Source organism: Hippichthys cyanospilos, chromosome 4 (assembly GCF_059441005.1).
Source record: "Hippichthys cyanospilos isolate Australia breed blue-spotted pipefish chromosome 4, RoL_Hcya_1.0, whole genome shotgun sequence".
NCBI lineage: Eukaryota > Metazoa > Chordata > Actinopteri > Syngnathiformes > Syngnathidae > Hippichthys > Hippichthys cyanospilos.
The window spans coordinates 13,332,341-13,345,964 of record NC_142372.1 but is presented as its reverse complement, the minus strand read 5'-3'; the positions used below and the strand labels follow the sequence as shown (position 1 = coordinate 13,345,964).

General features: G+C 38.9%; 1 protein-coding gene across 1 annotated transcript in view; it reads left to right on the top strand.

Moving 5' to 3' along the window:
* The window catches only part of csmd1a (CUB and Sushi multiple domains 1a), a 371,307-nt gene extending 357,683 nt beyond the window's left edge, over positions 1 to 13,624 (top strand). Inside the window, exons 71-75 of the mRNA XM_088414132.1 lie at positions 402 to 514; positions 1,514 to 1,601; positions 2,504 to 2,630; positions 3,702 to 3,764; positions 6,645 to 13,624. Coding sequence (XP_088270258.1) covers positions 402 to 514; positions 1,514 to 1,601; positions 2,504 to 2,630; positions 3,702 to 3,764; positions 6,645 to 6,804 — 551 coding nt within the window. The 3' untranslated portion in view covers positions 6,805 to 13,624. The remainder of the gene's footprint in view (positions 1 to 401; positions 515 to 1,513; positions 1,602 to 2,503; positions 2,631 to 3,701; positions 3,765 to 6,644) is intronic.

Sequence of the window (13,624 nt, the reverse complement as noted above, 5' to 3'; positions counted from 1 at the left end):
TGCGTTGACACAGTAAAGTTGAGCTGTTTCCGGACTCTGAACGCTTCTCATTCCCAGACAGTTTGTCAGGTGCTTGGATGGGATATGAGCGTTGAAAATGTCAACGTGTCCCCTTTGCTCTGTTTGTCAATCAACTTGTGTTTGCCCACCAACCTTCCTAGAAGTCATTGAACCTGGCGTTTCCATCACAAGTGCCTCATTTCACACCTGCCCCACTCTTTATGCAAATATGCTTGCGTGCACCACGGAACATATTCTGGCCTTTGATGTCATTAAAAATCATTATGAAATCAATTTGAATTTTACCCAACTAAGTTACACAACACCAACCAAAATGTCCCTAAAGTACACTTGTAACATTTCTTGCATCTTTACCTGCATCTTTATGTGTCTTTGTGAAGGTACTTACAAGTCTGAGGAGAACCAGCTTCTGCTGAAGGTCTATCAAGTCAAAGGGCCCACAGAGCATTACTTCAGCAAATTTAAGAATGACAACTGGGCAATGGATGGATATGTAAGACAAATCTCTTCTTCTGAAAATAAATGATCACTGATGTAGCCTTTGATTTATATTGTCATTGACTGAAAATCAGTTCTGTGTAGTCAACTATAGACCCCAAATCAGCTGGGATCAATAATTCAGCTCCATCCACACGGGTCTCTATCTCCTTCATCAGATCTTCACAAAATGCATTAATATTCTAGACATTTATTCCGTCTGTCACATTATGCAAACGACTTACAATGGCATACAATGAAGTCTAATTATCTTTTCAAAGGAAGATTTCTATGGTTTACTAAAAAGCTTTTGTTATCATCTTTGTGAAAGCAAGAATAAGTAATTCCAGAACTTAAGTTGTGAAAAAGTTTTTTTTCTAAATCATTTGTTGTGTAATAGCTCATCCCTATTTCTTAGCTCACCTTTGACCATGATAGAGTGAGTAACAAAGTAATGGACAAGTAAGACATTTCCCCCCTCATGAGACTTTTAGAGGTTAGTTCTTTTTTTAACTCTTTTTTTTTTTTTTCTCAGACAACTAAAAGTGAAACATTACTACTCACCTCCTGCCTTGCCAATAAAACTTTATTAAGGCTGCTGGATCATGATGTTTTATTCTAGTTCATTCAGCCCTGTAAAAGTGTGCTATAGTGATTTTATTGAGTAATGCATTGGAGGTTCCAAAAAAAGTGCACCACACTGCACCTTCAACATGTATTAGCTGGGTAGAAACAAATATTGTTCATGCTACGTTATTATGTCAAGTTGTAAATCTCACTAGGCAATGTAAATTTATAGCCGCGCATTGCTGTGTAATGTGTTTTATGATACAATATGATGTAATGAAGACTACTTTATAAAACATTCACCCTCCATGGTCTATAACGTCTCCGTTTCCGGCACGGTCGGTTCACTCATGAAGAGAGTGTTTGTATGTATACTTTTATGTTTTGTACAGCTGTTATTTCTGATTGCAGCATAATATATAATGTACGTATAATGTTCTTACTTCAGGTGACTGCGGAATCCGACCAGAAAACCTTTGTCTACCAAGGACATATTCACAGTAAAGACTTTGGCAAGTTCCATCTAACCAGACAAGGTACGATAAAATGGATTTTTTATTTTTTAATACATTCTGCTGTTGAATGCAGGAAATTGGAATAGCTACTGCCGCACGCGGCTGAATAATGAAACTGCACACACTCTTCTTCACGTGCACACTGCGCTTCCCGTACGACAACAACTTTATCACTGAAGATTTCGTCTGAATAGAACGCAATGGAATGTAACGGCTTCATAACATTATACTCATCCGTTCTTCGCATTCCTTTCATGCTAAATATCACTGTCCACTTCACTTTCACACTCTATTACAACCGAATAGTGGGTGAGCTGCTAATTGAAAACAATTAATGCCATCGTCAGCACTTTTTACCTTTAGAGAAGAAAGAGAGCCATTTGTGGTCGCTTTTCAAAGTCCTGGTTAGATCTCATCTCTCGTCGCCGCGCAAATGTGAAAGCAGTATTTACTTTTGTACTTGCCCTGCATTGGTCATGGTCAAGTTTTAATCTTTTTGTGGCAATTGTCATGGTTGTTCCTTTTTTAGCCTTCCATGGAGTAACTGTGGTTGTCTGGGACATGCTAGATAATTCTGTGATCTCTTCTGTGATGTAGATGTAAGATGTAGAATCCATTACAAGGAAATAATTGCTCCTGGCCGCGACTCAATGAGACAATCAGCTAACATGATATCTCATCCGCAGACAGAGGGCAGGAAATTTTAACCTGAATCCAGTCTGAAAATGACCCATTGTGAAAAGCTATAATGTCAGTCTGCTAATTAGAAGATAACTGAGTCATAAATTGTCAAATAAAAAGGCTATTGTTAAGATATTTGGGGCAAAATCGTACAAACCGCAGCTTTAAGAGGTCTGTCATTTTAATTTCAGTTGTCAAATATGTAATGCAGTGTTATATATTTATACTGTTTATGATATTAGGCCCTGTAACCATGGCGATCGACCCATCCAACCCCTACACGAATAGCAGCTCTGTGGCAGCAGCCATCTTGGTTCCCTTCTTTGCTCTCATCCTGTCAGGATTCGCCTTCTACCTCTACAAGCACAGGTACGCAACAACGTGAACTTCAGGAAATTGACAGCCAGTTGAAAAAAAACACAAATCTTTAAATATGACTAATTTATTCCTATAATGACTTAGCAATGGACAATGGTAAATGAAATAACCAACTGTTGGTATCTTTCATGTATACCAATATGTAATAGAACGCAAGCCTAGCAATTTGAAATGCACAACAGCAGTTACTTTGAATCTATAATCGTTTCTGCACAGTGCGTTACCATTCCCTAATTTGTTTTGTGTAATTTAATAAGTCATTTCAAACATTTCCCTAAAATTAGCCCATTCGCTACCACATTACAAAAGCGTCTGCGCAGCAGTCTCTTCAGACTGCTAGTTAATTAGTGTGTGTATACATATTTGCTGGCGACGGTGATGTTAAATATAGGCACTGTCAGTGGAAGCTCTGAAAGAAAATGTAGTAAATCACTCAATGATATAAAAATCTGTCTCCAATGGCTGGCTCTCACGGGCATTTGCTATTATTATCTATTATAGCTAGCACAATATTTTTCCGTCATTTATCGTGCCGCAGGAAACGCTACTTCGACTTTAGAGTCTATGACATTCACTTGGCTCATCATAAAAATATAAATTATACAGTCTGACATTTGACCTGAATAGCCTTTGCTATTATTAAGCTGATTATTATTATTCAATAACTCACTCACTGCCACCCCAGTTAAAATTGATCTTAGGATTCTACAGCAGTCAGGAAAAAATGATCTTTGATGTCTGTAGTGTCAATGGCATTGAGTGGGTGAAAAAACATTCATTCCTTCAAGAAAACAAACAGTATGACTTGCCGCACGACAAATTGACCCACAGATGTACTGAGCAAGTATTTCTACAATCAATGTATTGAACTCCCACGTTTTACACTTGATAGTTTCTTTCAAAGTCGCAGTATATGACCACAGGGGCATTTGACATTTCCTCTGTGGTTTTACACTGTTGTTCTCCCACCTTTTTTATTCCATCGCAACGATTATTTAACTATAACGGTTGAGCATTTCACCCAGCCTTCTGTATATGTTTAAAGCTGATGGTTGTATGCAGGACATTGTCTGCTGACACAGATGACAATGAAAGACCAAAAGACACCTGGGGGCCGGGCGGCAGGTAAGACAGACCCCTGGTTTCCAACGGCAACCAGACCTCCTCCCGCCGCCACATCCTCTGCTAACGCCATCATTGCTTTTATTTCATGCTTTGGAGTATGGCTGCACACTGCAGGGGAAACAGGTGGTACTGTATGTGATCAAATACTTTTAAAGTTTCAAAAATAACCCACATATTGTATAATGAATTAGGATACCATTGATTGTCATGAAAATGATCTATTAGCTTTCAGGGTACCAAAGTTGTGCAGCCCTACTGTGTCTAAACAGCAATCATTTTCAAGATAGGAAAATCAAATTATAGTCTGTCTTTGATTTCATTGTCATTTCTCTGTCAGCATGATGTCATCAGGAACAAATTGGGTATACATAAAGTAGATTCAAGCAAATGATTACTTTTTTCCTCACCCGCAAGGACAAAACTAAACGTACTGTGTTGCTTTATATTTTTATCCATCAAACAGTATATGAGTATGAGTATGAATAAAATTTGTTTACCACTTTTCATACAATACCTTCCTTTAAAGAACTTGGGAGACAATTAAAAAAAATATATCAAGATCTTTGTTTCTTCTTCTATTTTCATAATTTTCTTAATAGAGTTAATGAACGTTTATAGTAAAAACACTTTGTGTCCACTTGTGTATTACAAACATGAGGTAAACAGGGTACAGTGTGGTTCACAATAGGGCTAAGGGGCAAAAAGTCAATCAAGTTGCATAAGTGGACTTTAAAAACACCCGCCTCGAATCTCCGTCGTCACCGTGTTTGTGCCACCGTTTTCTACGCCAACCATTTTTGCAGACGTATGTTAACGTGGCCAAAGGGCCAATCTCACCAAAGCCCTATTTGCCAACCATTATGTCTTGCTGGTGAATTAAAGATGTTTTCCTGATTCTTGCCTCACTTTCGTTTTGGGGTATTTTTAATTAAAATGCCACTTTTCGGTCTGTGGCTTATCATCGCATCAGCTTGACGCTTGGCAAGATGTGTTTGTGAGATTACATTCAACGCACCTCACCGGGCAGTGATTGCCTAGTGACTCATCTGCCAGAAGTGTCAGATTGCCAGTCCATGCCTGTTTGCATGCTAAAACAATCTCCCATAATGCCAAGCCAACAGAACCAATATTGTTGCATTACAGTATAGTGTTTTATCATTGCATTATACAGCAAAAGTGTTTTTAATGAAAGTCTAGAGTGAGAGAGTGTCCCCTGCAGTTTGTCCTGCTTTGGCCTGTATGCCTGTGCAGACCCTATAATACTGTCAAAGCAATTACATGTGCTGTTTTTCATCCCGGCGATAAAATTAAAGTATTGCACACAGAGCCACAAACAGAAGCTAATGCAGTGAGTTGAACTACTGCCATGCAGGGGAGTCTTTGTTGTGTGGTTTTGTGTGTGTGTGCACTTTTGTATAGTAATAGGTTTAGCCCATAAGGTAGGCATTGTGGCTCCCTGGGGTTGGATTTTACCAGAGCACGCGCACACACACACGCACACACGCACACACGCTTAATGAGATCAGAGCCAAAGAGTGTTTCGGCCACAGAATCCTCATACAGTGCCGCCAAAATTGTTGGTAGCCTTTTGATAAAGAAAGAGAAAGCCACAATAGTCACTGAAATAGTTTGAAATTGGTAAAACTAACATTTATCAAAATACATTTTGAGGCACAAAGCTTCTGAGAGAATGTCCTTGTAGAAAGTGGAGCAAGGCACTATCGGCTCCCAGTTAAGCCTACACAGAATAGAACACTGTACCTACTGTGAAACAGGTTGGTGGCTCTGTTCTGGGATTGTTTTGCTTTGTTCTGTGCAATGTACAATGATATCTCAGTGCTGTCAAGGTGTCTGCATCATCATCACTGCATAATGTTTTATGTTTATTTTGAGCATGGGGCGGGGGAGATTAAAATAAAAGAAAATCAAGAAACAAGCAAAAACAGACAGTGAGCATCTAACACAAGTTTCCCATGCTCAAAACAGAATGGGAAGAAGTCTAGACTTATTAAAACCCACTCTCCAATTGGCTTGATTTATATACTAATTTTTTGTTGTAAGAGTAATCTATGGTGTTAGAGTCGGCTCGTTTCACATTTCGGTTCTTGTTCTGGCAGATGGAATAATGAGATTCGTTTGACATGAAAATTTTTCGGTAACGTTCGCAGGATGATTGCAAGCTGCTGTACATGCATGCACTCGCGGTAAAATACAGGAGGAGCAGATGGGTGCTTGACTGTTGAAAGCACTGAAGCGAAAGCTTTCTCTGAAATTTGTAGACTTGACTTGACACGTACTACCAATCAGATGCTTCAGCATGATAAACCGTGTACATTTAATAACATAGACTAGAAACTTTTAGAATTTTCAAAGTTTTCAAAGTTTCTCTACTAGTTCTATTTCTAAATGCTCTGAACTTTATTTTCTCTCCATGATTGCGGTTCCAATCAAGCGTTTGGAAAACTTTCAAATTCAGTCATTTTCTAATGCAGTGGTGTTCCACCTTTTTTTAGTGATGTACCTCCTCTGAAATATTTTTTCAGCCAAGTACCCCTTAACTAGCCCAAAGCATTTTTCTAAGTGCTTAAAATGTTTGAATTTGAATACCAAAGTCCATTCAGTGTGACGCACTTCTCAAGATAAATATACATGTTTAAAGTACGGTAATTAAAAAAAATATATGTATTATATATATATATATATATATATATATATATATATATATATATATATATATATATATATATATATATATATATATATATATATATATATATATATATATATATATATATAAAATTTGTTTGTGGTCGGCATTCCAGTATATAGTACAAGATGTCATTTTGTAAGTGAAATAACTTTTTCTCTTTTGATTTTCAGGACCCGCCCTAAGGTCCAGTTCAACGGCTACGTGGGCCATGAAAGCACCAACGGTCAAGCATCGTTTGAAAACCCGATGTACGACAATAACATGAAGCCCACCGAGGCCAAAGCCGTCCGATTCGACACCACTCTCAATACAGTATGCACTGTGGTATAGTCCAGCATACCCGCCGCTACCACGATTAGCGGTCCAGTCCAAGCGGGCTGTCGGCATTGCGGTTTAACCATCAGGACAAATAAGCAAACTCATGATCGGCGCTCATCACGCGGAGCAGTCTGTGCCGTGGCTTGCTGTTCTGCAAACCCGGCACAGTGATGTGCCTCTGCTTCCACGTTGCACGAGCGCCGCCACCGTCTTGGCTAAAAGTCGACAGTGATGTCAATTAAAAAGTTAGTTAACGGTCCAGGGACAAACATGTAAGGGAAGACAGACAATTCAAAATGTGGTAGAGTTTTAACTTCCAACTTGAACAGTGTAAACTGCACCAATGGCCTTCTGATAGCTTTCCTTTCACTCGGATAGATGGTTGCCCCAATCTAATTCCACAGCCCCGTGCCAGATACACAAATGTATGCGCAATGGTAAAAGGCTTACAGGCTCCACTGCTGCCAGCCAGACGAGTTTGACTGATGTGAGGTAGGACCCACAGGGGACTCGGCCCTCTCCTCACCCACCTCTCTGGGCTTAAAGCCCTAATTAGATGGTTCGTACATGTCAACACAAATGGTAGAGGACAAAATTCCCTAGTGGGCATTAGGATGGGTATGACAGGTCTAAATCTGGGCTTTCAGCTTTTCAGAAAGCCTTTTGTGTCGCAACGTACGCAGACTGCTGTGACATTGCCGTCTAAATTCAGTCAACGCAGTCATTGAAGTTTTACCGACAACAGCAAACACATCTGAAACGGTCTTTTAGTATGGAAGGTAACAATTCTGCTACTCGCAATAGTGTTTTTTCCTGGACGTTATTTCTTGTTGTTAGGACAATCACAAGAGATAAAATTGGGTGATTGTCGCAACCTTCAAATATTAACACAATGGCCTTTTCTGGGGAACCCGCCAAAAATCAGGCTGAGCCGTCAGTAATATGTAAATTACCCCACAGTATAATGGCTCACATTGCTGATGTGGAGTAAGTTCACAATCAGTGCCCCATGCAAAATTGATCTACGAGTGACAGGCAATCCGTCCAGGCTATTGTCTGCCTTTTGATGGGTTTTAACCTCCTATAACCACCTACAAAAGTCCGACAAAACCAACTCTCTTATAGTGGCTGTCAGACTACCATGAAGCAGAAATTCAAATAATTGAGATGCTATACACAATTGTGAGGTTTCCATAGAGCTGTCAAACACAATCAAATAGTCTGAGTGTCATACTTGGACTGGCCAGGATCGCGTGCTTGCTGACTGAACAACGGGAGACCTGGAGGCAATGAACTGTCAGGTTCGTCGACCCTGGAAACGTCTTCAAGTCTCCGCTGGAAGAAAATATCAGCCAGGTGATATTTTGCACCAGTCAGTCACAAAATCAAAAGCAGATGAACACACCAAGAAGACGTGAAAATAGAAGCATGGACGGAGGAAGTTCTCTGTCGGGAACAAAAGACAAGGGCGGGTCGCTACCGAAACAGAGGCAAATTGTCTCTTTTGGCATTTTTCTTCAGTGAAGATATTCATGAACAGACTCTTATGTTCAAAACCCAGTGGCCCAATGGGACTTCCCAATCTGCTGCTGCTGGGGACCCCCGCCCCCAACTATAAACTTTATATAGACTCTTAAATCGCACAAATTTTGCACTAGTGTGTTTTTCTGACAGGGGTATGAAAAAAAATAATTTTGGGGTCCGAAATGGGTTTGGAAAAAGAGTCCTTCAAATTAAGAGAATTTTATTCAAAGCTTCTATCTTAAAAAAAGAAAAGAAAAAAAGATACCAGATGGCTAAATACAGGGTTACAGAGTGTTTGTATATACACATTTATATTTCACGCCCAATGCCCAGAAGGTGTGAGCACCCCTGTTTCTGTTGTTTTCGTGGCAACGTTCGAGCCCACCCAGAAAGTTGAGACGAGTTTACCTGTGGACCTCCTGTGTTGTAATGGCGCCATGTTGTGTTAATGACCATGTCTTTTTCTGAAAGCTCTTACTGAAACACTGCTCTTACTCTAATGCGTACACAAATAGCACACAGTGTGATGCTTTACACTAAGATGACATAGTATGCAAGTTGACTTCATTAAAAGTAGTAGACAGTAGAAGTTTTCAGAAACAACCAAGTCTTTAAAAAGACGCGTTTAATGCTCCGCTACTCACACTTTCATGCGCCACCCATTTCACATCTTTTAAATGCACTTTTTCCCCTCCACACAACTTTAAAGAGCACACAGCCTGTGAGACTTCATCACTTAAAGGTGCAATTTATCTAAACAAACAAGCTGTTTATTGCTGTATTTCAGCCTCAGAATCAATACGAGGCAGCGTATCTTTAAAAAGTTGAGTTCTCCAGATTGCAAGAAACAAACTCTCTAACCCTCAATGAATCAGTCAGGTCTTTCTTTTTTTTTGCCCTTTGACAAGAAATGTTGTGCCTGATTAATAATCAGTAAAATAGCTTACAGCATTTTACACACACAAACAAACAAATGGCATCATAATAGTTCTCAGTCCTGGTTGTAAGTTTGGGAAACTCCGTAAAAATTATGGAAATAAGACAGACAACAATAAACAACGATGCCTTACTTTTCACAATGAAGACCCATTCACGAAAGCTATTCACATTGCCTTTATCACACATTGTTCCATTTTTTTCTTTTTGTCACGCAAGTGTAAATGATGTCTAGATCAGGGACGCCCAAACAGTTTTGCCCCAAGATCTACCAGCCAACCTTCCGTGATCTATGGAGGGGATGTGCTGCTTTGTAGTAAAACAGCCAAACATGTCATTTACAGAAGTCACGAATGGCCTTTGTACTCTTTTATTTTGAAGTTCTTCTCGAAAGCATGGTCACGAACAACGGTTGACTCGATAATGGTTTGCTCCCCGAGAGTGAGCTGCTCACAACGTAAACAACACCGCGTTGTTCTAAAATTATGCTGACGTCACGGTGTTCTTCTGTAATCGAGTTCAACTATTAATTCAGGTTGTTTTTGTTTTTTTTCTTGTCTTTTTTTCCAACGTATTGCGGTATCATATGGTCGACCTCAGACACATTTAGAACCCCTGGTCTAGATATACCAATCTGAAGTCAGGGTTCAGGCTGTTAGCAAATGAACACCCCCATAATGATCTTTCTGTTTGGCTTTCTCTAACAATTAGTAATAGTGACTATCGCCCCAATGGTTGCAATTTATTTTCATCATTCTTCCAGCACAATGTGGTCCACGCCACTGGGGTTAAGCATCTGTCACAATGGGCCGACATCGGATTGGTGTTTTTAGCCCTTGAAAGTTTGAAAATAGAACCTAAACGTTGATGTTTTTAGATGCAGTCTAATAAATAATTACAGCATACAGTGGTGCCTTGAGACACGATTGACCTGACTTATGAACTTTTCGAGATATGCGGCACCGATTAATCAATTCTCTTCATTATCATTATGATTTTGTTTTGTAATGTGCAGAATGTGGCTTGTCATTGACTTGCCGAAACAAGCAGACATGTCCATGAAAAAGGTATTGCTTGCATATGTGTATTGCTCATCTGTACACACTCGTGTCTGCATTAATGTTGTCTGCACTTTGGTGCAAGCCAGCCATACCCCCGTACTATCACAGATTCTGTCTTGTCAATATTGCGCTGTAGACAGAGTGCCAATGATTCCCAAAAAGAACTTTAAATTTGGACTCAACAGACCACAGCAGCGTTTTGAGTTTCAAACATTGATTAGAATCAACTCAACTCTCAAGGCATCACTGTACATATAAAAGACGCACAAAAGTATAGGAACATTTTGGATCATCAAGATTCTTAAAAGTGGTTCCAATTTAAGGTTGCGCTGTACAATTTCTACAGTGCCTTGCAAGCAGCATTGCCAAAGCAGTATTGAAATTAGCCAGCAGCGGCTCATTTGGTTGAAAATGACATGAATAAAGTCTCAATAGCTTTTGAGCCCCTTAGTAGTTTCAGAAACTGCTCATGTGCAGACATAGTTCGAATGTACTGACAGAGAGTTGCACCAAGCTCACTGCGGCAAACACACTAGGTAAGCATCCAGTTGAATTCCTAAAATTTGAAATCAAAACGTTGTATACATGCACTATATAGGATAATCTGGCATCATCCGCACGTTTTGAAATGATTTTCTTTCCCCCAAAGATGCTGCATGGAGTTTAAATGTAAATGCTGTCAATGTGTGTATTCCAGTGTCTGCAGGCGAGTTTCACACTCTGCACACAACATTCTCACATTGCACAAAGAGTATTTTTTTTCTTTAACCTGCATGACTTTGTCATAATTAAATTTACACTTTGTTGTATTGCTTTTATATGGAAGTGTTAAACTGTGGAGTGCTAATGCTACATTTATGCCATTTACATTTATGACAAAATGGTTTGAACTTTTTTTTTTCTATGCACTTTGCTTACATTATGCCACTAAGCATTGTTAAGTCATAATTGTTATGCTTCTATTGAATCTGCAGTGCATGATTACTTTTGTTTTCCCATAATGCCAAAGAGTTTGTGCATGTGCAAGTCAATATTTTAAAGTTTAGTTCAATTTTATGCATTATGGGGAAACGCGGTATGCTTTTACCATTTAGCCTGCAAGTTCGGTTGAACATACAGTATTAGCACATAGATTCAAATGGTTTTGCAGTCAAAAATGTTAATCCACGTTGGCAGTTCAACTATTCAGTACTTTTTAAATGATTCTCCCTCAGTCCTGTTATGAGCTTGCAAACACCTTACATTATTTGAATTAAGTTTGCTGAAAATGTATTTAGGAACTCAAAAGAGTTTGTTACTACCAAAATCGTCAAGAGTAGTTTTTGCATTTATGCTGCAAAATTGAGACGAAATGAGTAATAACGTGTATTTGTATGAACCCTTGGGCCATATTTTATCCAGCTCTTTGATCTTTACATCAAAACAGTTTTACGTCATAGGGAAGCATTGAAAGAAGACTAGGGAGCTGAAATTTCACCCAGACAGCGACAACATGTCAAAGTTCATCATTTCACCAGACTGACGTATAAGAAAATGACCCAAAAATGGTCAAAATAATGCACGGGGGTTAAGGGTTCAAATGAATGGCACAAATTTAAAAACTCTGCTGCTGTTCCCGCAAACGCGTGCAGCACAACAGAATACACACACCAACACACACGCCTTGTCAGAAAACTGTGAGTTACATTTTTTTGTTGTTGTTTTTCCATGCTGGCATGCACACTGTGGCTCCATTGAATTGATCTCATTAAATCATTTGAGATTTTCCATCAAGCCAAGAGGGCATAATAGAGCCAGAAATTAAGAGGCTGCTAGGTTTCCACAGACGCAATAAAAGGTCTAATTTTATCTGCTAATGGCATGCTGCTGATCTCTTCGTGCGCCCAAACACAAAAAAATCTAGACTCCTGTTTATCCTGCCATGTAAAAGATTAAAGCTGCGCTGCGAGAGGCCAAATTTGGGCGCTCGTGCACCCGTACAATTTGAGTTAAATATGCAGTGAGAGCGTGTGCGCATCCGCAAAGGTTATTTGTCTCCAGCCTGCAGCAAATATCCGAACTTATAAGTATGACTTTATCCAGCACCAACACTTAAATAAAAATAACAATCAGGTAAAGTGATTATTGTTAATTTGTATGGCTTTCTTGTTTCTGTTCAAATGCATTGGGAGGAAACAAATGCTATTTTATTCATTATGATTTTTGATTAATCGGCTGTTAAATCTGTAATCGGCCTAAAAAAATCGGTTGTCCCCTACTGGAAAGTGTTGATTCCTTTGCCAACTTCTCCTTTTTTTTTTTTTTTTTTTTGTATTTTAACATTACCATTTTCAACTTTCTTCGTGTATGTGCATTTACAAATGGAATTGTATCTTTTGGATACATCTTGTACCTTTTCCCCAACAGTCGATTTTGGACATACTGTACCTGTCACTTTATTGAACTTGTGCCTATGTGTTTGTTTCAAATCAGTTGACTCGATTTAATTAATGTAAGTTTTTGTGTACAAGCTACATGAAATGACATTTTATTTGTTTCAATGTGACTTATTATTTGAGCCATTGAGGACTAGAACAGGCTGCCGTCTTTTTCATTTTTGCTGCAAAGTAACTGATTTTATTGATGCTTCCATCAAATCTGTCAATAATTCAAGAAAGGTAAGCTAAATAAAATCTATACGAGCTTGTAGAAGCTCGGGAACCCTGGCCAAAGCCCTATTTACTTTCAGAATCTTCTTTCAATCACTGAATCTCACTTTGCGACACGTTTTTGACTTAAGTGAAGCCTATTATCTTGGGCAAGACCATTTTGTAAATGGCAGTTAGCTCGATTGTCACGCTTTTGAATCAAGTAAAAGTGCTGAATGGAAGAACAATGTTAGCAAAGCGCAATTGCAACAGGTATTTATCAAAAAATAAGCTTATTATGTCCATTAATGCGTGGAATTCAAAATGACAAAAATGGCCTCTTCGATTCTCTGTGGCTCACATGTGACATTGTTTCAAAAATACCACAGGCTTTTTTGTTTGTTTTTTTTACAACATGGGAGGTCCTTCAGGAAGACAGCAGTGTTTCAAGCGCTAGCCTCGCTATCATTATCATTTTGTGTCACCTAGCCATCATCATGTGCCGCTTAACTTGAAGTAGGTGCAACAGAAGAAACATTTTTGTACAGAAATCTATTTTTTATGGAGAGTTTGTTTTAAAAAAAATAATCTACAAATTATTAAACATGCTGTACTTTTTATGATGAATGATGTAGGTTGGCAAACATCTTGTTTATTGAAATAAATCAATGTTTTGGTATTATT